Source organism: Lolium perenne, chromosome 6 (genome assembly GCF_019359855.2).
Source record: "Lolium perenne isolate Kyuss_39 chromosome 6, Kyuss_2.0, whole genome shotgun sequence".
Classification (NCBI taxonomy): Eukaryota; Viridiplantae; Streptophyta; class Magnoliopsida; order Poales; family Poaceae; genus Lolium; species Lolium perenne.
In genome coordinates, this window is record NC_067249.2 from 16,766,674 (window position 1) to 16,793,763 (window position 27,090).

The following is a 27,090-nucleotide window of genomic DNA, read 5'->3' on the forward strand; positions in this document are numbered from 1 at the left end:
CAACTGTAAATGGCACACGCACCTTGTGAGTAATCTTCAGCATACCACAGCTATTCAACCACTCAAGACGTTTAGGTTCAGGAAGACGCCATGTAGACAACCCCAACGCTGCCACCATCGCCTTGCTAATGCCATTAGTACAGCTACCACCATCAACCATCAACTTGCAAGCTTTCCCCTTTATAATGCACTGAGTCTGAAACAAACTCCACCGCTGAACCTTGTCAACTGCCTTGCAAGCATCATCTTGTACCTTCTTGAGTTGCATATTCAGCCCGCTCAATGGTACATCCTCCTCAACAGTCACAGTAGCGCTCTTGGTATTAGAGCCAGGTTTCATCTCCTCTGAAGATTTCACCTCGACCTTAGTGACTGTTGGTAGTGGAACAACCTCCTGAATAGGAACTATGCACTTGTCCACTTTCTCTATTAACTCTGTCAGGCACTTGTTTACTTCCTTCAATGCATGCCCAACTCCGGATGACTGCGTACGTTTCTCCATTGGTAGCCCAAAACCACCACGAAGAAAATTTTTGAAGTTCGCCCAAGTATAAGCATACTCGCCTCTATCAACTGCATCATACCAATATATGTCCAACTCCGCATCCACACGCCGGTGAGCTAGAAGATAGGCATCATAACCAGTGAACTTCCCTTTGCAGCGACGACATCGTTGGAAACCCAACTCCATGTACTTCTCCCAATCCATGTACTGCTCAACCGTCGCGGAACGGCGTAAATACCACTTTAGTCCTGACACAGAATGCGGTACGTCCTCCCAACGGCGGATATCAAGGTAATCATTGAAAACATCACCAGATTTCGTGCCACGTGAACACCGTATGCCACGCACATCGTCTCCAAATGAAGCATCAACAGTAGTAGCATCAAGGAGCATCGCCGGAGAAACAGGATCAGCAGCAGCTAGTATTGCTGAAGAAGCAACCGCAGTAACAGGAGAAACCGCCGGAGGAAAAGCCGCAGCAGTCTGAGCCGTCCCGGCCCAGGGCCCGGTTAGACCGGCCTCCAGACCGGCCTGCCCGGTCACGGGCCCGGTTGACCGGTCGCCAACCGGATACATCGCACCGGAACACAACCGGACGAATTTTTGCGAACTTCCCGGTTTGCCGCCCGGTTGACCGGCCCCCACGCCGGGCTGCCCGGTCTGTGGCCCGGTTGACCGGATTTCCGACCGGATTTTTCCTGGTCGCGAATTTTCGTCTTCTTCCCGATTCTGGTCGCGATTTTTCGCGATTTTGACCTCCGAAAAAGCCATGGATGACCTCCAAACTTCACCAAACTATGCCAAACTTCCTCCAACCAACCTCCTTCGACCGAGAGCCAAACTCCTCCGATGCAAACCGACCAAAGAGATCGATCAACAACACCTCGCCGTGAGCAACCCAGTAATCTGATACCAGATGATACGGTGAATCCAACGGGATCCACCTAGATTGATGCCCGATCTTTCACAGCGAGAACCTGGGGTAGAGAATCCTCCCAACAACGCGATGAACGCAGCCTGGAGAAGAGGGAACGAATCCAGCAAGCAACGGACCGATGAACGATACGCCTCAAACCAAGAGCTAGACAATCCTTGATAAACACAAGAACCTTCGCAGCGGATATAATAGATAACGGCAGCGCCGTACCCCCGGAGGGATGATACACGTGAATACACGCTATAGGGAAACCCTAAACTTTTAGACTAAACTTGTTCTTAGCTAAACCCTAGCCGTGCCATCTCCTTATATGAGAGGGAGAGCTGGCCGGCCGGCCCCCCCTTATTGGGCCTAACCTAGTTCGACTTGGACAGGCCCAAGTCAAACAGACTCTATTAAAACCCTAGATGGCCCACAGCATGACCTGGCTACATTATTATTTCCTAATAACAAGATTATAATTAACTACTGGTACAACCTTAGACCCAAATATCATATCAATGGCTGTCCTAGAGTACCAGGCCCGGATATCCATATCAATGTACCCTTTCACATTAAGCAGATTTGGGTGAAGAAGGAAGAAGAACCTCATAAGAAGATCAAGAAGGAAAGTTTCCCTTCAAACCCTTATAGGTATAACCTCTGTGGATCTTCTCTCCAGTTCCCTTCAAGATTGCCTTCTATCAATAAGAATGTGCAGAATGAAGAAATTGAGGAAAGGATCGCATCTCTTGAAAAGGTTTATAAGGATTGTGAGGAAACCATGAATGAGGGAGTCGACTCTTATTGGCTGATGAGAAAGGACCTTGAGAAAAAGGTCGATGGCATAAACAATAGGGTAGAAACCCTAGCTAATGTTGTTCTTGACATGGATAATGACATGAAGTTGCTCGTTAAAGTGATCAAGCGGCATCATGATGATATCACGGAGCTAGCTACCAGTTTTTCATGTATCACACACGCATGCAACTTGAAGCGGGAGGATGATGCAGTGGAGCATCGCTTACTCCCGAGGAGGAATAGGTATAGTCAAGGAGCATCGCTTACTAAGAAGCCTTGTAAATTTATTGTCGGAATTATGCAAATTTATTTTCTATTATGCATTTTATTTTTTTCAAAATAGGATCTTTGCATCAATGCCATGTAAATCCCTTGGAGAGTGAAGGATTATTATTCCATGAATTATGAGCCGATATTTATTCAAAGTATGATTGAGTTATGATTATTATGTTAGATGTATGGATTAGGATGAGTCATATTCTACTTGCATCATGGTAATGATCTTAGGGCCTTCCACACTAACAAGTATTGATATGATATGAGAAGAAAGTAATATATAAAGAATATTATAATCATTTCCTTAACTAAATGAGAATGAAAGAAAAGATTACTCTGGATAAAGTTCTATGCTATGGAAATATTTATGAAAAGAGAGTAAAATAAGATGAAAAGTATTGCTCACGGTTCTCTTATAAAAGCTAATCTTTATGATCATATAATATGTGAAGAAAATAATCTTCATGTGTACTATCAAGTATGAAAGGTGTGGAAACCTTTAAGTCATTTTAGTATGAGAATGGTATGGTTTGGTTCGTATGCTAGTTCGATATTTGACGTTATAATCATTGTTCTGGAAATGACTCGTTGATTTTAACGACTCGTGCTTCATGAACAAAGATGACTCTTTCCATTAAGCTTCTATCTTGCTCGGGGATGACCAAGAGTCTAGCTTGGGAAGTTGATGTGTGCATTTTTAGCATGCTTTTACTCCTTTATTTCACATAGATATCTCTGACTAGTGATAGAATTTTTGTATTTTACCGCGTTACCACGCTCTTTTTGTGCTTGTTTACGCACAATCCTAAAATATAAAGGCATTGATGAAATATCAATAAAAAATATCATTTTTATGGTATATGAGATTGTTATTGATCGGAGAGGAGACTCGATCACATCTGCATCATCCACGAAACATTGGGTGACACACTTAAGGTTCGATGTTTTTTAAGTAGATATGGAATATGAGATAGAGACTGAATGTTTTTTGGAGTCCTGGATTGGATCCATGACATCACGAGGAGGTCCGGAATAGTCCGTAGAATATGATTCATATAAGGAAAGTCACTTTCCGGGATTTGGGAAAAGTTTCGGTATTTTGACCGGAGCTTCTAGAAGGTTCTAATGGGCCCACCACCTCGAGAGGGGCCACATGGTCCTAAGGGGTGCTGCCTAGCCTTAATGGGCTGGGCGCACCATGCCCTAAAAGGCCAAACCAGCCAAACTTGAGGGGCAAGTTTCTCAAACTTGAGGGACAAGTTTCCCAAACCTGAGGGTCAAGTTTCCTCTCTTTGTGGGCCGGCCCAAGGAGGTCATGTAGGGGCCAAGGCAGCCCATGGCTTCACCCTCCCCTACATAAAGAGGAAAGGGGCCAAGGATGTTTCCATAACTCCTTCCTTTGAAACCCTAACCGCCATCCTCTCTCAGTCCTTACTCCTGCGCCGGCTTGGCGAAGCCTTGCAGGAATTCTTCTCCACCACCACACCGCCGTGCTGCCGGGATTCCATAAGGATCTACTACATCCGCTGCCCACTGGAACGGGGAGAGGACGTCTTCATCGACACTGTACGTGTGACCGAGTACGGAAGTCCTGCCCGCTTGCAGCACTGGAAGGACTTTATCTCGAACTTGAGTTCGACAAAAGTACAACTACATCATCCACGAGATCTGATCTCGTTACCACTTTGGATCTTCGAGGGTACGTCTCTCATATATCTTGTTGCATAGATGTAGTGGATTAGATCTTGGCCTTTTCCTAAATTAGATCTTGGTGGTATTCGTTCTTGCGGTAGATTTTTTTGTTTTCTATGCTACGAACCCCTACAATGGTAGAATATCCAGCTTCCCTCCTTCGCGTCAAGATTTCCATTTTCGCATGATTCCACCACTCAAGACGGCACGGTTCTTCTCAGCATGTGCTCTCCTCTCCTCGACGTCGGCATTGCGCTTTGCATCTTCCCGGAGCATGTTCCATTTTGCACCCTTCTCTTTGTTCTTCTTCTCCATCATCTCCTTCTTTGCCTCCAAAGTCTTCATCACCAACAATTCTTTGGACTTCACCCATAACATCGATCTTGAGAGACAATATTGCGGCCTCGCCTTGCTTCTTGATATTGTCCTTTGTTATCTTTGCTCCATCCAGCCTCTTCTTGTTCTTCTTGGTCTCAAGCACATCATCCTCTTCCGCATCCTCCAACTCGACGAGCTTATGCCTCGGTGGTGGCGCTTCTTGCTCCCTCAACTTCCATTTCTCGTTGTGCTCAAGAAGGCATAGCAATGCCAGAATTTAAATGGCTTTCCCTTCAACCCGGGCATGTCCTTGTACCTTGTTTGCGCAATTTCGTCCCAATCACCGGTGTTGGTGCCACTCGGTGGAGAATTCCTCGCGGCCTCAATGCAACCGGCCCACCGGGCACGCCATCTTGATGGTATCACATGGCCTTGGAGTGAACGGTTGGAGCGAGTTGGAGTGGAAGCAAGAGGTGGCATCAAATTGAAGAACTTGTCCTTGATGCGTTTCCAATACATCTTGCTTTTGATCGGTGCCGGTCACGACATCCATCGAAACCGCCTCCCAAGCCTTGATCAAGATCACGTCTTCAAATTTGGTGTAGTTGCCGGTCCGAATGGCCCTCCCCTTCACCTTGGCCACCGCCCCTTCGAACGCTCCCTCTTCTATCTCTTGCAACTCACCTTTCTCATCGGAGCCGGCGTCTTCAACTTCCCCAAACTCATCGCCCTCGAGGCCCTTCTCTATGTCATCGTTGTAGTCGTTGTAATTCGTGAGCGGTGGCGAATCGATGTCGACGGATGTGTCGTTGAGCATGTCAACGTACGAGTCCGGCGCAAGATCAAGGGCAGGAATTTTGTCGACCACCTTGTGCGTGACCACCAAGGACAAGGGCGCCTTGGCCATCGCCGACGTCAAAGGTGTCAAGGATTCCATCTTGGTGGTTGTTGGCATCTTCGCAGCGGACTTCCTCGGCGTCGGCTTCTTCTGCGGCGGTTTGTTGGCCGTCTTCTCAATCCACTTGGTCGGAGCGGGACGGGCAGCAACAGCGGGAGGGGCGGCGACGACGTTCTGCCCTAGCTGCTTCCACCTTGCTGGGCGCCGTCGACCACGAGCGCCGCGGTGGCGACTGCTGTGTCGGCGCTAGATCCGGCAGCGGTGGGTGGGGTCGATCCACGCGGCGCGGCCTGGTCCTTGAGCGGCAGCAGGTTGGGGGCTTACATCTCGGTGCGAGCACGCCGTTGTAGAGGCCGGAGAGAGTGGAGGCGGCGGAATCGGCGGTGGGTGGTGGGCGGAACCGGGAAAGGGAAGGAGCTGAATGTTCGCGCTCACATTGCCTCGCGAAATCGGGAACTTGGGGTTTCCGCGGCGCGAAACTGGATGACCCGGATAAAAAAATTGATATGGATCGGATACGGTGTCTGAAATGGCCTTTTCTTCTCTGCAAACCCGCAAAACGGAGAGGTCCGATGCGGTATCTGCTAGAGTTGTTTTTATACGTAATTTCACATCCCGCACAGGTTCCCTGCCACCCTTCTCCTCCTCCCGGGGAATTTTACAATTTGCCACACTTTTCTTTGCACTTCTATCATTTGCCATTTTGTGTCTCACTGACATGTAGTGGTCATGTGGCAAATAATAGACACTTCGAAGAAAAGTGTGGCAAATCATAAAATATTCCCCTCCTCCCCCGCCGCGGATCTGCCCGGCGGCCGGCTCCATAGTGCCATCGCCGTGAGGGAGGAAGATGAGTGATATGAGAGATGAGTGAGTTTACATTTTTTTTTTTGGTCTACTTGTTCTCGACTTCAAAATTTATGCAGTCTCATCGATGCTTCGGCCACACAAAAGCACTCTTGTTTTTTTATAATTTTCATGAAGTATATTACAGAGTAGAGGTTTTGGTCTTAGAGGAAGTAACTTCACAAGCAGGTCTTAGAGCATCACCAGTCACGTTCTCAGAGCATTCTCCAAAGCGCGTCAGATTTAGTGTTTGGGGACTGCTGTTTTTTCATGCTGTATTTAGGGGTGTCACTGTCCAGTCGCATCCTCCAAATAAAAATTTAATTTTTTAAAATTAAATCAAAAAATGTTGAATTCATTCAAACATGCTATTACATGAATTTGAATGAAATCTTCTCTTTCTTAATAGATGGTCCCATTTTGCTGGTCTCACAGCGAGCCACGTCACCTCATCAAAAAATTGCACTACGTCTCATTGTTTCGACGTGTACCCAACGGTTTTTGCAATCGAGACCGACACGGCAGGACCGACGAGCCGAACCGAGCAGCTTCCTCGGCAGACCCACCGCACGACCGGAACCACGAGTCCTTCCTCGCGAGAACCACCTGCGTCCACCAGATGGGCCGACCGAAGGCAGCCCATCAACAGTTGGACCGATGTTCGCTTGCGAAAAAAATAAGCCTGCACGACGGTCTTCGTCTTCCTCGTGGTCGCGACGGGATCCCGGCCGCCCCATAGATCTCTCCCCCACCACGACTTCGCTCGGTTCGCCTTCCAACATCCCCACCGCTCGCAACGGGAACGGGCCGTGGTCGCCCCCGGATCCCGGCCGCCATATACATCTCTCCCCACCACGACTCCGCTCCATTCGTCTTCGAACAGCGGCACAATGGCAACGGGTATGGGTATGCTCTGCCAATCTCCGCCCTCCGCATTGAACACAATAAAGCCGGCCTTGAAGGCAGTAGAAACTGCTCGGACAATTTGTTCTGCCACAGCCGTCTTAAAGGCACGCGATGGTGCTCTCATCTGCCGCATGGTTTTCTGTCATTTATCGAGTAGAAACTGTTCGGTCCAACTGAGCCATCGCCGTCTCCATGTTAAAAACCACCCCCGTGCTGCCATTGACATCGACCGCACTCTCCTACTCCATCTATGCAACTGGTCTCCACCATGGTAGCTCATGTTTTTAGTCTCTCTTTCTTTTGTGAATTCCTCAACATGTGTTTCTTAATCTTCCAGGTTACGCTCTGGCCTGGCTCGAAAGCTGCTTGATGTTTTGCCACACACGATTTGATTGGATTGCATGTGCTGCTTTCTCAAGCCCCTCCGATTTGATTGGGTTTCGACTGGATTCTGCAGGTTAGATTCTACATCTATTAACGGGAGAAATCTTGATCGCTCCTTTGTGGTATGCCTTTTCTCTGTTTATTTTTCGTCATCCTGCCAAACAATTATGTACAAGACCCTTGTGGCCCTTCGGGCATCAGGGTTACCATCATACAGTATAATCTACTTTGAAGTATTTGTTTTGTGGCCCAGATGTCAACAATATGGTCTCAGCTTTCAATTGTCAAAATAGTGAATGTTTTTAGGCCAAAGAACTAATCAGCTTTGTGGATATCATTGCGTGAAGTTTGGTAGGCAGAGAAATCTTTTTTTCTGTGCAGAATTGTTCCCTGTTATTTTCCAGCCAACAATTCAGAATTCAGGCAGTATCATGATAACTTACTTTCAGATTTTTTTTTACATTTTCTCTTTGCAATCTATAATCCTAATTATGCCTCTTAATATCTCAGGTGCTGCAAACTGGTTTATATACAATGTAATCTGACTGATTAATGCATGGTATACGTACTTCACACCATAGAGACTTCAGCTGGTAATTTGATGATCAACTATCTTGCTATTTTACACAACCTGTTTTTCCGTGTCTACTTATTGCCCGCAGGTGAATTTTGAAAACGTCATTTCTTATGGCAGGGAGTCTTTTTTTAGAGGAAATCCAATACCAATTTTTTTTAGTATTTCCTTATCTGAGGTATATACTGCTGGGAAAATTAGATGTTGGATATATCAACACAGGTTACCATGTACGTACCACAGGTTATTGCTTTTCAGATATTGTAAACCTGACCCATGATGTTATATATCATAATCTTATATTATCTAACTGCATTTAAAATACATGCGAAGTTCTATGTTTTCTGATTCTGATTTCTAATATTGTTTTGTGTAGAACAAAGAAGATAGAAGTATCTTCCCTGGCAGATTTATTTGGCAAGATGCAACCTACATTTATAATCCCTTGCATCACACGTCCTTTGCAACTTTAAGAGGTAAATAGCTTAGCATTATATTGTTGATGATCCTGTTTGAACCCTATCGGGTGGCTGATCATGTCTTTCTCTGAGTGTTTGATTCTTACTTTCAGGTGTGTTTTGCCTCTCATAATGTTTTTCATTCGGTACGTAATAATGTGGAGTACTTCCAGTACAGTACACATCCCAACAAAAAGAAATAATGTCTCTTTTTAGTATGTATTCATACGTGAGATGCAGAAGAAAAAGGAGTGCTAGCTAAATATAAATATGAGTGCTCCAATTTGTCTGTCGAACCCCAAAGGATGTGTAATTACAATTTACACTTGAACATAGTATATATTACAACATTTCCATGTGTGAACTCTTCAGATCTTTTGTTTGTGATTCGATTTCTTTTGCCTCAAGAGCACATGATTGATAAGCAATTTTCACTTAGGTTAGACACTATTTTGTTCACCAATTCAGCATGGTTAACTCAACAATTCAACATTTCAGTGCAAAGGAATTTAGTTGCCCTTTCTGAACGTGGTCTAAACTAGCAGACTACTTTTATGTATTACAATTTTCTTAATGCTCTTACAAGCCAGCTTCACTACCATCTATTTATATATTTATTTAACATTTCATATGTATATCAATACCGCTTCAGATAATTTCTGATCTAATCTTTGTTTCTTCCTTTCAGAAGATGTATGTTTTCGATTCCAGTTTTTCTATAAAATGTAGAAGAAGTTCCGCAGCAACGCGCGGGGTATCATCTAGTTTCATTAAATTTAAACCCAAAACTAATCTAGTAGTACTTGCGGTGCCCAGAGGGGACGTAGTACTGGTGTGGAAGTTGTACATGTTGTCGTCAACGCCGTCCTTTTTGCCGCACTCGTCGGACTCGTCGACAGGTTCGTCGGTGAGCTCAACCTTCACCGTGCCGCTGCCCAGCTTCATCATCGTTGGTGAGGTCGACGAGTGGCATTCCAGCATCAGATGGACATGACGATCGACGAATCGTCGCCCCTACAAGCGTCCTTGTCGTTCAACGACGCCATGAATGGCGCATGCAGCCCTGGGCAATCCACAGGGCCGTCGCTGCTGGCGATGAGGCGCTGCTGCCGCTCGTACTCCGCCATCTTTGCGGCCTTGGAGGCCTCCTCGTCGTCCTGCTACTCCTTCATCTCCGGGTTCGGAACGAGGAGGGCGCCGCCGGCGCGCCTCTGCTGCTACCGCGCTGGTTCACGGATGGTGATGCCACTGCTGCCGCACCTCCAAATTGTGGGCGACATCGCGTACTCGGGCTCCTCCTTCACCTCGCGCTTCGGCATGTTGTATGGTGTTTCGCGGTGCGAGGAAGGCGCTGACCGCGCCGGTCCCGAAGAAGAAGAGTGCGAGGAGGACGAGCTCGTCCTCCTCGGCTACCAAGGCGCCAGAGCCCGAGGAGATGGCGGCAGAGAAGGTCGCATCTCTAACCTGGGGGCGCCGTTGTGGATGTCGTCGATGATGTTCGGGAGGGTGTGCCCGGACCGCCCCAGAAATGGAGGCGCCCCTCCTTGTTCCACATGTTCCTCTTGCCGACAAGGCCGTCGGTGTTGGTCATGTTGGCATCGTACTGCTCCTGAAAGAAATCTGCCCACCAGTCATCGTTGCCGGTGGGGACCTCGGTGGGATCGGCATGCTCTTCGGCGCTGAGGCACGCGCGCTAGGCTCTGATCGCGTCCCTCCAACGGTCTGTGCCCGGCGGCGACAGGACGCCGATCTCGTTAACGGCCATCCTCCTGCCACCGCTGCTTAGGCACATATCCGGCGGGACAGGGTACCGCGTGTGGTACAACGCCCACGCCTCTGTCACTGTGAGGCTGCCGCGCCCGAAGCCGTTCACGACGAGGATATTCTTGTGGGAAGATGAAATCGTCGAGCGAAAGGAAGGTGACGGCGGCTATCGAAAACAACGCGGCGAGATTGAAATGTGAAAGCGACGAGAAGGAAGGAGGAGGCGCTCTTTATACAGCGGCAGGCGAAACGCAGCTTTAACACATATTTTTCCGATCGATCGGCAGCGGCAACGGAGGAGGCTTATAATAATGGAAGCGGCTAGTTCTCGATCGAAAATTCGAAATCCTCCACGGTTGATCAGAGTCCTTATGGCGTTTTCCTCTTATGGACTTTTCTTATGTGTGCAACTAGAAGCCTAATAAAACAACTACAAGCCCGGTTGTATGTTGTTATCATGAAAAAATCAAATATAAAAGGAGGTTACATATAAAGTTTAAAAGTGCTTACATATACGTAATTACACATCTATGTGCAATTGCATACACGGGTGCAATTGCACGCCTATATGAAATTGGGCACTTATGCATATTACACATACATGTGTAAACACACATCTATGCATGACAAGACTTTTCAATTGCACACATATATGCAATCGCACATCTCCATCTAATTGCGCATAAGAAGATTTTTTTTCAGTTACAAACGTACGCAACTATACGCAATTGCACATACACGAAAAAAAAGTCCAAAATAGGTACTCCCATCTACCTTTAAATACTTGTCGTGGAAATAGATTAAATATGTCTAGATTAATTAACATGAGACAAGTATTTAGAGTCAGAGAAAGTAGAAAGAAATTACACCTAAAAATGTGCAATTTTACGTGAATATGCAACATGCACCTGCGGAAAAGCCACGTAAAAGAAGACGTAAAACAATTCATGCAGGCTTCCAAGTTAGTCGGAGAGCCCACAAAAAGACAACGAAAATTAGGCCTACCCACACTCGAGCTTATAGAGAACCAATCTGTGATTGGATGGTTAGGAGGCCAGTGGCATCCGCAGCACACCAGAGTTTTAAAAACCAGATTTGACACTTTGGTGTCTCATAAGGCGGAATATTCTTCAGTAGGAGGCGACGTTCCCGTCAACAGCGAGGTGCATGTGGTGACTTCGTCAATCTCAAGACCCACCGGATCAATTCTTCAACGCAGTCTCTTGAAGGTGCTCATAGGGGTAGGGTATACGTGTGTGTTCATAGGGTGAGTGTGTGCGCATATGTATGAGCGTCTTTGATTGTATTGTGTTTCGCAAAAAAAAAACACTCGAGCTTATAATTTAATGATAAATAGAAGTACAAACGGCAGCCCAACAGAAAATTTTGATAGAAACAATCGATCGGGAGCTAGCATAGTTCTCGGTTAGCCGAGAGTTAGCAATCGGGTATAATAATTCCCTTTCAAACGTTATTGTTCAAACTCCTTATTCAATGGAATGGGGCAAAGCCGTTTGCCCCCATTTCAAAAAAATAAGATTAACAACACCGTTGTCCTTCTTCACGGATCATCAATAATTACAAAACTTATTGCTCCAATTTGCCTATAACCAGCCTTGAGAACCAGCGGACCTTATTAACACACCCCACCAAAACACGCAACCCCTGGGGCAATACACAGCTGAGGTACAAACTAGGGCACATAAACAGCGAACCATGCCAGGACACATGTCCGTGAAATTCAATTCGCAAGGCTAAAACTTGAGTGGTCAAGCTTTCTGAACTTCAACTGTTTATATACTAGTTAGACTGATTACACTGAAATCGGTTTGTTATGAGAAATGCCATTTTTATGCTTTTAGTTAATCCTGGATACTATTTTAGAGGTAAGGCCCTGCTTTAACTTAATAAAGCCACACCGGCAGAATTCAAGACATACAATCATCCAGCATACATAACACACCACACAAAACGGAGAGCTCCCAGTTCATCCGAGCACACACGCACAGCCAACACAAGTCCAGACCCAGATACAAATATAGAGAAAGCAGACTCAGGCTTGGGCTTGCTCCCTTAGGCTGGAATGAAGACGCTTGATCTCCTCCATCGCCGCGTCCAGCAGGCACCTATCCGTTGACTTCACCAGCATCCGCCGTTGCTGCATATAGATGAGCATTTTGTAGAGAACGTCAGACGGGTTACTGATAAGCGAGCCGTCAAAGATCATCTTATTCCTAACGTTCCAGAGGGTCCAACATTGCGCAGCGAAAGCAAACCAAACAAGTCTACGATAGCGCCGGAAAGAGCCTGAGCGATCACTAAGAACTCGTCGGCCCCTGCCGAATTCCAATCACAATGCAGGATCTCCCTGATCGTTGCCCACATAAATCTGGCAAGTGAGCACCCAAAGAAGATATGGCTGCAATCCTCAACCTCGCCACAAAGGCCACAATCCCCATTGCTTGGGCCATGCCGCTTGGCAATCTACTCCGCACTAGGTAACCGGCCTCTGATCAGCTGCCAGAGGAAGATCTTGATCCTCGGCGGCACTCACAGACTCCAAACCTCCTTAAAGTGCGTCACCGCCGCCCCCTGCGATAGAGGGCGCAAACCCCTCAATCTCTCTGGTCAGGTTATCCCATTCCACCATCTCGACCATGCTGAACTACCTACGGAAATGAATACGCCAGCCCTCCCCATCGCGGGCCGAGTGCACAGTCAAGAAGGGGAGGGAGCAGCAACCAAACAGGTTGGGGTATCTATCGCGCAACGGTGATCGCCCAGACCACCAGTCCAGCCAAAAATAGGTGCGTCGCGCACTCCGCACCTGGTGTTTAGCTCCCAGCTTGAAGTACCATTTAAGTTTCTGCATAGCATTCCAGAATTGCGACCCTTTCTTGGGTATACCCGGCCCGAAGATGTCGTTGTCTCCCAGGTATTTCGCCCTCAGCAGATCTACCCATAGACCTTCTGCGTTCTGGTAAAGCTTCTCGAGCCATTTAAGCATTAAGGAAATATTCATAATGTGTGTATTAAGAATGCCGAGCCCCCCCCCCCCCCCCCAGCTCCTTAGGTTTACATACAGTCGCCCAATCGACCATATGATACTTCCGCTTCTGTCCCACCCCTTCCCAAAAGAAGCGGGACCTCACCTTGTCAAAGCTTGCATGAGTCGCATCAAACAACATTTACATACTCATTGCAAACATAGGGAGGCTCGACAAGCAGGAATTCGTAAGTTCTAGCCTACCCGCAGAAGCGAGGTAAAGCCCTTGGCACGGATGCACCCTTCCGGTCAGAAAGTCCCAATCCGAAGTCCGGAGGGTCTTGTCACTAACAGGCAGCCCCAGGTAAGAAATAGGGAACTTCCCCAGCCTGCAGTTGAGGAGATTGGCGTACCGAATCCGATCCTGGTCTGTAGTCCCCACTACAATGGCCTCACTCTTGTCGAAGTTAACTTTCAACCCCGACATATTCTCAATCGTGGATACTGGAGTCGATGGTCCTTAATTATGTAGACCACTCCCAATCGAAGGGGTAACACGCACTGGCTGTAACCCAGCACAGCAAAGCATTAGCGAAGAAGAAGACTTATATACCAGACATACAAATTCTGAACTTCCCAATTCGAACTCGCAAAGTGGCACATACATATTTGCCATATTTGCTAACTCTCGCGAAAACAGAGGTCAAATGGAAGTAATCATACTATCTTTGAAATTCTGTACATCTTAAACTGATTTCAGTTGGGAAGGGGTTACAGATCTTCATGAGAATCCAGACAATAACCACAATGATCACTATAGGGACGACAGATAACAGCAGGGACATGCAGGAGCAGCCACCCTTGGTGCGCTTGTTCAGAACTGCAAGCCTCTTTTGCACACGCTGAATGAGAAGAGTTTTGTGTCAAAATTGACTTCGTGCAAAACTTGAAACTATTAGTACATTAACAAACAGCGATGGAACTTTACTTCCGAGGTCTAAGGATAAGGCGTGGAAAGAAGGGTTTGAAATATAAACCTGGAGACATAAGTTTGTAACATCAACATGATCGTCTAGGTCATCCTGAAATCATGAAGACAGGACAATGATTATCCAGTCTAAGAACAAACATACGCCAGTCTTGAGAAAATTAAGGTTAACAATGAGTCTTGTATGCAGGTCAAGTTTAAACTGCACATGAAAAGTAAGGCCACAACAAAGATAGACATAACAACAGTGATAAAAAGAAGGCGTAGACAAGTATGAGATACAATGGATCTATAAAGAAAGTACATGTGAAAACTTACTATTGCGTACTTAACATTGTTACAACCATACAATCTGAAAGACCAGCAGGTTGGACCGCTGAACCAGCGGTCTGGCCACTGAACTGAGGCACGGGCTATTGGGTTCAGCGTTCTGGCCACTGAACTGACGCACGTGCTATTGGTATAGGCCTAGCAATGCCACACTTTGTCGCACATTTCTGGCCAAACTTCTCTAAGGCTAGTTCAACAAAATGGGATCCACAAGTTGGCATGTCAAGGGAATCTTGCCTCACTTTATAAGTCTATGACATGTGGGATCAACTAGTTGGAAAAGAAATCTTGCCAAAGGTGTGGCTTGAACCAAAACACCCACCTAAGTTGATCAAATTTGCCTAACCTTAGGCGTGGCAACCTTAGGCAAAATTAGTCTCAAACCAATCACCCCGGGCATGGTTTGGTCCGAAACTGCTGAAACCAGCAGCCCGCACCGCACCATACGACTGGTTTGTGCCGGGTTAAGTTGGTTTACGTAATCAAACCGTCCAAGAAAATCACGGGTTGGCTGAGACGGGTTGGACGAAGCCAAACCGACCAAACCGTCCTAAAACAGTACTCCTCCATGTGTGAATCCCACATCGACTCTTCCTTTGTCTCTCTCGACACTTCCTCCATGTGCGAAACTGCTAGTCCTTCCCCTCCTCTGGCTGGCCCTTCCGCCAGTTCCCCACGCCTGTGGCAGCCGCCATGTTGCCTGGATGTTGGACGAAAGCCAGATCTGGTTTCCCCACGCCACCTCTCAGCTTTTGAGTCTCCGTTCATGGCCACTGATGTGGAAGGCTGGAGGCGGATCTGCTCTCCAGTTCTTTGATGATCGTTCTCCGCTCATGGCCAGCGAGGAACACCGGATCTTCTCTGGAGTTCTCTGCTGGCTGTTCTCCGCTAAGGGATTTCGGTCGGCTGCTGGAGCGATTTGAGTTCAAGCTGGAGCGACAACGATGGAAACGGTGCCAAACCAGTCAAACCGTGTAACCAGCCCGCACCGAACCGTCTTGTTACCTCATGTCTAAACAGTTTAAACCAGCCAAACCAAATCAAAACCGTGGCGAACTGTCTGGTTTGAGAAAACTGTAGAAACCAGTCAAAACCAGGATTGCACAGGGTTACAAACCAAGCAGCCCCTTACCATGACGATAACTGCTCCGAGTTCAATAACTATGTACACATGATACATAGCTAGATGCAAAATTCTTATACATCATGCCAAAGAGGGTGGAGGGTGATTTAATGCAATAAACACATAATCTCAGCACTTGATGAAATAAAATAAAAATGCCATCTAGGGGAAGATGATAAAATGTGCAAATTCAGTTTAACTGTACCTTGACCAGGGTAGTTTTGATTTGGAATCACTTGAGCATTTCCAGGAGCCTGTTGTGTCCTCGTCTCCATAGAGAGCATTTTCAGAGAAACCTTCCGCAAATAATCAGACTGAGTAATACAAAAGGAAACAATGTAAAGTGTTATACCAAATTACTAATAGAGTAATAGTGCTTTGTAACCAACAGTTCTGGTGTGATTAGCAGCTTAGCATGGTCAAGAAGGTGCTTCGGCTTTTAACATTTGAATCACAAATCATACAAGAATGGTCATCTAAGAAGAAAAGCACATGCCTCAAATAAGGGATATTAACAGAAAATCAAACTCTAGATAGCAACAATGAGTCAAGCAATATGATAAAGACCACTCCAACACAAACAGGAAGTGGTGTGCCCCAAATAAGACAGACAATCAGAAATTCCAAGTAGACATAATGATATGATAAACCGCAACCAGAATAAATCCATTTGAATTTTTTTTACGGGATCGGAGTAGTGCAATTAAGACGAAGCCAGTTCAAACAGAGATAAGGACAGAGTAATGTCTTGTTTGATATCCGAACTAAGATAAATAGTTGTACCATTGTTTACCCCTGGACTTGTGTAGTGCTATCGTTTTAACAGCAGATAGCTCTATTTCTAAATGACAATGTCGGATGCATGGACGCATGGCATATAAACATGAATTGGAAAAGTACTTGACTGAAGCAACTCTAGGTTGAACGCTAGAAGATTCAACCTGTGTCAATAATAACCAAGACCATGATTCCTGTTCCATTCTATCATTTATGTAACATAACAAAGATTAAAAACATACTAGCTCATTAACTTACTATTTGTATGTATACTAAGTGTGAACATGCCAAGGTTCAAGAAAGCGTTATGCGTAATCGGTGCGGTGGCCTTCCGGTTAGCGCTTCAGCGTGCATAAGCGGCGCTTTTCCCCTCTTTTTGCTGCTTTTTTTCTGCTTAAGCGCTTATGCAATCGATGCGGAAGGCCTCCGCATTGCGCTTTAGCGCGCATAAGCGACGCTTTTTTCCGCTTTCCCGAACCTTGGAACATGCTAAAATAACTGGGATGTGCTCCAAATGGTTTGAGTGCAGGCGTTTACACACCCATGAGCCCAGTTCAAGTCCCGGCACCACAGGAAAAAAATAAAATTGAACTTGTTACCAAGCATGAGTAAAATCAGGATATGTTCCCAAGATCATGTAAAGAAGCCCGTTCAAATAGAGAGAAGGACAGAGTAATGTCTTGTTTGATATCTGAACTAAGATAAATAGTTGTATACCATTGTTTACCCCTGCCCTTGTGTAGTGCTATCGTTTTAACAGCAGATAGCTCTATTTCTAAATGACAATGTCGGATGCATGGACGCATGGCATATAAACATGAATTGGAAAAGTACTTGACTGAAGCAACTCTAGGTTGAACGCTAGAAGATTCAACCCGTGTCAATAATAACCAAGACCATGATCCGTGTTCCATTCTATCATTTATGTAACATAACAAAGATTAAAAACATACTAGCTCATTAACTTACTATTTGTATGTATACTAAGTGTGAACATGGCAACATGCTAAAATAACTGGGATGTGCTCCAAATGGTTTGAGTGCAGGCGTTTACACACCCATGAGCCCAGTTCAAGTCCCGGCACCACAGGAAAAAAAAATTGAACTTGTTACCAAGCATGAGTAAAATCAGGATATGTTCCCAAGATCATGTAAAGAAGCCCGTTCAAACAGAGAGAAGGACAGAGTAATGTCTTGTTTGATATCTGAACTAAGATAAATAGTTGTATACCATTGTTTACCCCTGCCCTTGTGTAGTGCTATCGTTTTAACAGCAGATAGCTCTATTTCTAAATGACAATGTCGGATGCATGGACGCATGGCATACAAACATGAATTGGAAAAGTACTTGACTGAAGCAACTCTAGGTTGAACGCTAGAAGATTCAACCCGTGTCAATAATAACCAAGACCATGATCCGTGTTCCATTCTATCATTTATGTAACATAACAAAGATTAAAAACATACTAGCTCATTAACTTACTATTTGTAAGTATACTAAGTGTGAACATGCTAAAATAACTGGGATGTGCTCCAAATGGTTCGAGTGCGGGCGTTCACACACCCATGAGCCCAGTTCAAGTCCCGGCACCACAGAAAAAAAAATGAATTTGTTACCAAGCATGAGTAAAATCAGGATATGTTCCCAAGAGCATGTAAAGAAAACTTGTACAACATTTGGAGGCAGTTTTGCTCTATTATTAGCCCATAAGCCGCCATGTGATCTGCCGAGAGCCTGACACGTAGCGAAGATAGGTCAAATTACCTGGCTGGTCGCTGCGGTATAGATCTTCTCTTCGAATCGCACAGCAATTCTTTGAAGCTCGTTCAACCCCTCTGGCACTGATACTGGCAAATGCCTCCTCAGAGTTTCCAATCTACATGTATAAAAAAAAAGTGGATAAACTGGCGGATGCATCGCTTTCATCCGTGTGAAATAGAATAATGTGGCATCTGAGATGTCAGGTGAGACGAGTAGGCAGAGCAGCCAACTGTGTTAGATCTCCAATTACTGATCATATTCTACCTCACACTCCAGTAGGCAAGGTGCAATTTCCGTTGTGTTCAGACCAAGGAAGGAGGTGCTGCGCGGAATTGATTTGGTCACGACTTGTGATCATGTGAGGAATATACCTTGGAGAAGTATACGATAAAACAGAGAAAAATTGCATACTGGTAGCATGTTATACTGCATTGTGCCATGACAAATCTGCAGCTCCTCCTCGGTGAACTTGCGTCAAACTTATTCAGCATAGTTCTACTAGTTAAGATAAAGTAATTGGACTGTGCGGTCCCTCGGCAGGAAATCTTGATATAAGCATGGAAGCCCGGAAACGGGGACCTCGTGTGCATATCGACAACGAATCTGTAGCCGCCGGTACGGATACGGCTAGATCGAAGCTATTTCGATGGATCGGTGAAAAAATTAACCGGAACACGCGCAGGACCGAATTGACATGATCAGAGGGACGGGAAAGCAAATCAGATCAATTAGAGTCCTTACATCCTGTTGACGATCCTGCTGCGCGCATCGGGCTGGAGCTGGGCGCGCCAGTCGCCTCCGGCGACGGCGGCGGCGTTCGGGTCAACGCCGTCGGGGGGGTTGGCCCCCTGCACGGGCTGCCAGTTGGCGTCCATGGTGCGGATCGGCGATTCGTAGTTCTCGAGCGGGCAGAGGTCTACGGCCGCCTCCGACTGCTTTTGACAAGACACTCGAGGCTCCGCAGCTGCCACTTCACTTGCCAGTAATACTAGTTCTATCGCCTAACAGCATCTCCACCGCGTCACCCATAGCGGCCGATAGCATTTTAGAAGTTAGGACGAAAATAGACTCGTATCGGCGCGTTCCAAACGCCGCCTGCTAATTTTCGAGCCTACCTCGCGACGGGAGTTATTGGAGCGCAACGGCGTTGCAGTTTCCGCAGACGCGCAGCGAACCATCCCGTCGCCCGCGCCTTGCTCTTCGTGCCGCCGTTAATGACCGCCACCGCTCCCCAGCTCCTCCCGCCTCCCTCTGGCCTATAAAAGGGCCACCTCTCATCGTCCCTCTCACACACAAACCATAGCGCCTCTCTCCCCAACCCTAGCCACCACCATCAGAAAAGACGACGCCATGTCTGGTCGAGGCCGAGGTCACGGCCGTGGTCGTGGCCGTGGCCGTGGCAGAGGTGCACGCACGCTGTCGCCTGCGACGCCGTCGTCTTCATCATCGGACATGGACGAGGAGGGGGGCGTGTTGTTCGAGTTCGTCCTCGTCCTCAAGGGCGACGCACGCCCATCCAGAGGCTGCCGGACACCTTCGCCGACTTCGTCGCCGGCAACGAGCGCTCGGGCACGCTGCATCTGCGGGAGGCTGCGTGCGGCTACTACCGGTGGATCGTGGACGTAATCTACGACGCACGCGGTAAGATGTACCTCCACATAGGCTGGGAGAAGTTCGCACGCCACCACCGCCTCCAAGCCGGCTTCGTGCTCGTGTTCTCCTACTTTAGCGACAGGGACATGAGCGTCAAGGTGTTCGACGAGACGCGTAGCCGCTGCCACTACCACGGCGACAGCGCCGAGGAGGACGACGACTGAGTGTTGTTTCTTCGCAGCGAATATCGGCACGCATGTTTTCGGATGTTCTTCCTCGAAAGAACCAACAGGGGCACCCTCACCAGCTGGATTTTCCAGTTTGGGTGGCTGGGTGTGCCCTCGAGTCTTCTTTCTTGGTAACGAACACACGAAACCTGTGATGACCGGCCTAGTTAGGTTTAGTTTTTTTGCAATATTTTATTTTTGTGTCAACTATGGTTCAAACTATGTATTAGTTTGTGGAAAACCATGTTCCAAACTATATCTTCATGTAAACCACGTTCCCAATTATGTATTAGTTTGTGGAATAAAATGTTTCTTATTTAATTTTCTATGCATTTATTTATGATTTTGATTCAAAACATCTACCGGGGCCGCCGTTTTGTGGCGCCGGTGTGGGGACAGCTCCCCCAAATAGAGGATGCAGTGCTGGCGTTCCCCAAATGGAGGTACCGGCGCCCCAGCCGGCGCCTATTTGGAGGCTGCCGGTGGAGATGCTCTAATGAAGGGAGTGCAGATTTCTGGCCTCCCGACCTCATGTGAGTCTTCCATTTTTCAAATTGAAAAGGGTAATTACTTCCTCCATCCCACCAAAAGTGTCTCAGCTTTGCTAAAATTTAAATGTATCTAGACACTATCTACTAGTTAGGTACATCCACCTTTTAAGAAAAAAGTAGGTACATCTAAATTTTAACAAAATTGATATTTTTAGTGGGACGGAGGAAGTATAACTTTTAAAAATGGAAATAATAAATCTGGATGTATGTAATGATGTAGTATCTCCAAGTCAAAGTCAAGCTTCCCGCTGGTATGTCAATTGAAAGCACCTTGTATTTTAAGCTGCACAAAAATAATAACAGCGAGTGTGCATGCATGTCAGTGCGGTGAAAATGCACATTTTAAAGCCTCCAAAGTTTACCAGATAATACAAGGAATTTCGCATTGCCATTTCGCATGCTTGCAGGATACATCATTCATCTAGATCTGTCTTCACACGTTTTCCAAAACTTATACATATGATTTTGATTTTGTCAAGTAACACTAGAACTCGGGAGCGAAAAAGATTTTTCAGCCTACTCCTCTTTTGCAGATAGTTAAGAGTTTGTGGTGTTTTCGTCTAATTAGGAGTGTTTGTTTTATTTCTCTCCATTGTAACAAATGGTTTGAGCAAAACAGATTTCTGTAACTCCGTATCAACCAACTCATTTAGAATAGGCAATGCTAGGCGTTAGCCGGCACATAGGAGGGAAAAAATTAGCCGCCCTCGGAGCTTCTTGTAACATTTATTTGTGTGCATGTATTGCTCACAACATTTTTATATGGTTTGTAAACATTTTAGGAAAAAAAATGTTGCAATTTTGAACACGCCAATGTAGCAAAAAAACAACATATGCAACAAATCTCCAATGGTCTCATCAAAACTCTAGGAAATTCATCACGTGTGTGCAACATAGAAACATAATGTTTCCAAACACAAATGAAGCATGAATGCGACATCGGCAATAGACATTTAGAAACGCCATAGCATATGGCTTATGTGTTTGCAACACATGAGGCTACAACAAAATGAAACATTATTAGCAACATAAGAAATCCCATAAAATAACCCGACTCTTGTGATCGTGTTGTAATGTTTCCTTTCAATATATAAAATTACACCATAGAGGATTCCCCTACGGTAATGGTGTCAACAAAAAAATTCCCAGAAATCACATAGCTACCCCATCAACAATGGAGGCAACAACCTCGTTACCCTACAGTCGCTGGTGATGAATACATCTCGTCAGTGCCCTACCATCAGATGATCGGGCATCCCCAAATCATCCCCTCGCAGTCTCAATTTCCCATGAGGTTGGTGTGCAGGTTATTCATCTCTTACCCCAATGGCAACCACCTAGGATAGGACGGATGGGCTTCCCAAGGGAGGATGGTGGACACGAGGAGAGGATGTAGAAGAGGGGCGAGTTGTGGTCGGTGCTTTGGTGGAGGGGATTCCATGGAAAGGGGATAACAAGGAGGATGGGGGGCTTGAGAGCAATGGGGCGCCCAAAAAGTTTTTGAAGCCCACACATCCAAGTGCTTGATATGCTTATGTTTCTTGTAAATCACCATAAACTGTAACAAAACTTAAGGTATGTGCCGACGACAAGCCTAAGCTGCCAGAGCAATAAGGACCTTAGGCATGCCCGCTGCTTGAGTGGGTTACTTGAGTGGGTATCGTGAGTGGAAGAAAGACGAGGAGGAGGTGCTTTGCAAGCGAGCCGACTAGAAGAAAGTGTTTTTCTTGGATATATTTCTTATTCTACGCCTAAATTCCACTGCAGCTTAGGGTCTAGTGCCGGCTCCAGCCAGCCTTCAGCTTGGTTGTTGTACGTGGGAAGGTGTGGAAGCTTCGTCGTGTGGTTGTGTTGGTGATGTATCAGCTTTCAGCCATTTTCCTATTATAGCTAGCCAAGTTAAAAAAGAGATGTGCCGTACCAGCACCCTTGCAAACATTTTGGACGACAAACACTCGGACAGAGACACATTAAAATTGGTTCTTCAGAAAGAGCTATACCGAAGCCGCAAGGAGCTAATTCTCACCTAGTAATTACGCATATTGTTAGAAAATTGATCAATGCCCATCTAAGGAACAGATTCTACTCGAGAACCATGAACTGCTACCAATGTTCTCGTCCACAATTTATGATGTGTCCAACTTAGGAACATCAGAAGGAAGCGATCTAGTTGGACAACATCATAAACCAATTCATAAAAATTCCGAACTTCCCATTTCAACCTGGCAAAGGGTATATGTTTGTTTGCCAATTCTTGTCAGGAAAACATACATGTTCGCCAATTCTCGTGAAAATGGGGGCAAGACAAGTAATCACATTATCTTCAAAATTCTTTATTTTTAAAACTGATTGGAGCTGGAAAATGTTTACAGCTACTTTGTTGAATCCAGACAATGACCACAAGAATCACTACAGAGAAAACAGATAGCAGCAGGGACATGCAGGAGCAGGCACCCTAGGCGCACTTGTTCAGAACTGCAAGCCTTTTTTGCACACGCTGAATAAGAAGATTTTTTTGGGTCAAAATTCAAAACCTGCTAAGTTGGGACATATTAATATCATAGGGCGATACAACTTTTCTCAAGGTCTAAGGTACGGCGCGGAGAGAAGGGGCGGAAACACGACCTGGAGACATGAATCTGTACCATCAACATGATTGTCAAGTCATCCTGCAATCATAAAGATAGGATAATGAGTATCCAGTGTAAAGAGCAAATATGCATGTGGCTTTGCGGTACCAAAGTAGTAATCACTCTTGTGTGCAGGTCAAGTTTAAATTACGCATGAAAAGTAAGGTCACAACAGGAAGAGAAGACATGATAACGAGGAAAAGAAGAGCATACTATGGATCCACAAAGAAAGTACATGTGAAATCTTACTATTTTAACCTTCATACTTAACATTGTTTCCGGCATAAAAACTGAAAAAAAAAGTGCAATAAATATTTTATTGAACAAACTGAGCCACTTAACATGACGATAACCACTCAAGGTTCAATAGAGACAGACACATGACACATAAGATAGATGCAACATTCTAATACATGATGCCGGAGAGGATGGAGGTTGATTTAATGCAAGAAATCACATTATGTCGGCACTTGATGCAATAAAAAAAATGCTGGAGAGTGTGCAACAGTCAGTTAGTTACTGTATATAGTATACCTTAATTGGGGGTTGTTTTGATTTGGATTCAGTTGAGCATTTCCAGGAGCCTGATGTGCCTTTGTCTCCATAGATAGTATTTTCAGAGAAATCTTCCTCAGATAATCAGACTGTGAATACAAACAAAACAATGTAAAGTTTGAAGCCAAATTATAGTGTCCTTCTACCAACAGTTCTGTTGGGATTCACAGCTTAGCACGATTGAGAAGGTGCTTTAGCTTTCAACACTTGAATCATAATTGTACAAAAATTGGTGATCTAAGCAGAAAAACACATGTATGAAATAAGGGATATGAACAGAAAATCCAAATCAAGATAGTGACAGTGAGTCAGGCAAGATGATAAAGACCACTCGAACACAAAAGGAAATGGTCTGCCACAAATAAGCCAGACAGCCAGAAATTTCTAAAAGAAATAGTACACCGCAACAAAAGATAATCCATTTGATTTTTTTTTACCGAACTGGAGTAGATGCATTTAAGATTAAGCCCGTCCAAAAAGAGGGAAGAAAAGAGTAAGGTCTTGTTTGTTGTTCGGTCTGAGATAGAAGATTTTATACCATCCCGTATCACATGGATTTGGGTAGTTCTACTTCATATATAACAATTTAGGATGCATGGACAGACATGCGGCATACAAACATGAAGTCGAAGAGTGACTGACTGAAGCAACTGAAGGTGCAACACTACAAGATTCAAAATGTGTCGACGAGCAAGATGATATCAGCGTTTGGTCTATCATTTATGTAACATAACAGAAAATATCATAAACATGCTAGCTTATTTATATGCATACTGGGTTCGAAAATGGTATAATGGCTGGGATGTGCTCCAAATGGTTTAAGTGTGCCCATGGCCCTAGTTCAAATCCCAGCACCACGGAAAAAAATGAATTTGATCTTAAGCATGAGAAAGTCAGGATTTGTTCCCAACAGCATGTAAAGAAAATGTTGGCAGCTGAAGAGCTAAAAAGTCGCCCAAGGCCCGCACAATAAAAAAAAAAGAGAAATTACTCAGGGCACTTAAACATGACATAAAAATCTTCTGTAGAACTGGACACAGTTCTGCTCTATTATTAGCCCATAAAACCCTGTCTGACTCTGCATAGCTAAAACAGTTTGGGCTGTGCTGAGTGGTAGGAAAGATAGTTGAAATTACCTGGTTGATCGCCGCGGCATAGATCTTATGTTCGAACCGCACAGCAATTTTCTGAAGTTCATACAATCCGAATGGCTCCGAAACTGGAATAAGCTTCTTCAGAGCTTCGAGTCTACATGTGCAACACAAAATGTGAATAGACTAGGGATTTCCGTGCTCTTAAAGGTCGTGTGCAGTAAAATATGTGGGATCAGAGATGCCAGGTGGAACAAGTAGGCACTAGTAAGAGCAGCAGCCAATTGAGGTAGCTCTCCGGCCAAATATGAATCATATGCTCACTCCAATCCTGTAAGTAGTCTATAACGATAAGCAGCGCGCGCGCGAATTCCGTTGCGCTAAGACCAAGGAGGCGCCGGTTGATTTAATCGTGCATGACCTGTGAACCTTGATCATGCGAGGAATATACCTTGGGGAAGACTAGGGGTAAATTAACCGGAACAAAATTGCATCCCAGGATCCCAGCACGCGCGCGCGGTAGTAATAACAGGATGGTTTCCCCACGAGATCAAAAGTACGTGATATCTGCGGTTAATACTGAATTGGTGTCATGGTGTGCGCCGTACGTGGCAAATTAAATTGGTCAATAAGCCAGTGTCGAAATTATCCAGTGTTAAGCTCGCCACGGAATCTGCTGCTGCCGCGCGCTAGGGTTACGGCTAGATCAAAGCTAATATATCAGATCGATCGAGTGACGAAACTGACCCCAACACGCGCATGCAGGATCGAATTAATAAGGTTAGAGGGACGGGAAATCAAATCAGATCAGTTAGGACCCTTACATCCTTCCGGCGATCCTGCTGCGCGTCTCGGGATGGAGCTGGGCGCGCCAGTCGCCTCCGGCGACGGCGGCGGCGGGGTTGTAATTCGGGTCGACGCCGTCAGGCGGGTTGGACCCCTGCACGGGCTGCCAGTTCGCGTCCATGGTGCGGATCGGCGATTCGGGTATGCTGGTTAGGTCTCGAGGTGCCGGAGATGGAGGTGCCTGGCTGCCTGCGGCCGCGTCCGCCAGCCTTTGTAGCACACACGACACGATACAACAGTTAGAGCATGTCTAGTAGAGCCCCTAAACCCCTAAATCTGTAAAAATAACCGCTTTTTTACAGTTTTTGACGAAAAAATCGCAAAGACTAGAGCCCCTAAAACTGTAAAACTGTAAAAAATTTCCCAGGTCCGACCTGGGAATCTATTCTTGGCCTGTACAAAAACGGGTTGGAGAGGGGTTGACCCTCTAAACTGCATTTCGGGCGGGAGGGAAATTTCCCAATCCCACCCACCCGCCACCGCCGCCCGTCGCCCCGCCCCCGCGCACCGGCCGCCGCCGCCATGGCCGCCTCCCCGCCCGCCCGTGCCGCCCGTGGCCGCCGCCGCCCCGCCGCCCGTCGCTCCCGCCCCGGCCCGCCGCCCGCCACGGCCCGCCGCCCGCCCCCCGCCCGCCGCCCGTCGCTCCCGTCCCCACCCCGCACCGGCCGCCCACCCGCACGTCGCCGCCGTGGTCGCTGCGACCCACGTCGGCGCGGCGGCGGCGTGCGGGCATCACCTCGTGCGGCCGTCGCCCCCGCACCGGCCGTCGCTCCCGCCCCGCCCCGCACCGGCCGCACCACCCGCACGTCCCGGGCACGGACGAAGGTGTCCTCCGGTGGTCCTCGTGCCGCCAAGGCCAAGGCGGCTTCCTCCCGGCGCCGAGGAAGGCCGTGGCCAAGAGGAGGGCCCCGGCAAAGCTGCCGCTGGCCGCCGCCGTGCCGCCCGCCCGGCCGCCCGGAGGTGTTCGACGAAATGGCCGCCCGGCCGCCGTCGTGCCGCCGCCCGCCCGCCGCCGCCGTGCCGCCCGCCCCGGCCGCCGCCGCGCCGCCCGCCCGGCCGCCGCGCTGCCGCTCGCCCGGCCGCCGTGTCCTTCATGGACATGCTCAATGAGGTGGAGGTGGACATCAACGCTCCACCGCTTGATCCCTATAGGGATGATGATTTGGAGGGAGGAGAGGATGCGGAGGGAGGAGATGAGGAGGAGGAGGATGATGATGATGAAGACATCACAGAGATACAAGAGGAGGCGTTCACCGCCGTTGCTCGCCCCCCCCCCGTCCGCTCGTCGAACTA

General features: G+C 46.8%; 2 protein-coding genes and 1 long non-coding RNA gene across 12 annotated transcripts; 1 reads left to right on the forward strand and 2 right to left on the reverse strand.

The window, feature by feature from the left end:
- The first annotated feature begins 6,899 nt into the window (after positions 1 to 6,899).
- Positions 6,900 to 9,294, forward strand: LOC127308750 (uncharacterized). Of its 10 annotated transcripts, none has more exons than XR_011746536.1 (5): positions 6,900 to 7,152; positions 7,496 to 7,615; positions 7,796 to 8,346; positions 8,493 to 8,592; positions 8,688 to 9,289. It is a non-coding gene; the product is annotated as an uncharacterized lncRNA (long non-coding RNA). The 10 variants fall into 10 exon arrangements; XR_007856731.2 differs by lacking the exon at positions 6,900 to 7,152 and having other exon boundaries at positions 7,169 to 7,893; positions 8,053 to 8,135; positions 8,237 to 8,346; positions 8,688 to 9,290; XR_007856727.2 differs by having other exon boundaries at positions 6,900 to 7,158; positions 7,496 to 8,346; positions 8,688 to 9,290.
- A 4,729-nt stretch (positions 9,295 to 14,023) lies between these two features.
- LOC127310732 (mediator of RNA polymerase II transcription subunit 15a) lies at positions 14,024 to 19,302 on the reverse strand. Its single transcript, XM_051341380.2, has 5 exons — positions 19,046 to 19,302; positions 18,308 to 18,419; positions 15,971 to 16,079; positions 14,362 to 14,406; positions 14,024 to 14,226 (listed from the first exon to the last, which is right to left on the reverse strand). Exons 1-4 carry the CDS (start codon positions 19,177 to 19,179, stop codon positions 14,402 to 14,404), a joined length of 360 nt encoding a protein of 119 aa, XP_051197340.2. The 5' UTR covers positions 19,180 to 19,302; the 3' UTR covers positions 14,024 to 14,226; positions 14,362 to 14,401.
- A 3,682-nt stretch (positions 19,303 to 22,984) lies between these two features.
- LOC139832030 (mediator of RNA polymerase II transcription subunit 15a-like) lies at positions 22,985 to 26,016 on the reverse strand. The gene is made up of 4 exons (XM_071821426.1): positions 25,776 to 26,016; positions 24,997 to 25,108; positions 23,840 to 23,949; positions 22,985 to 23,344 (listed from the first exon to the last, which is right to left on the reverse strand). The coding sequence occupies exons 1-4, from the start codon at positions 25,916 to 25,918 to the stop codon at positions 23,335 to 23,337; spliced, it is 375 nt and encodes a 124-aa protein (XP_071677527.1). The 5' UTR covers positions 25,919 to 26,016; the 3' UTR covers positions 22,985 to 23,334.
- Positions 26,017 to 27,090: the final 1,074 nt, after the last annotated feature.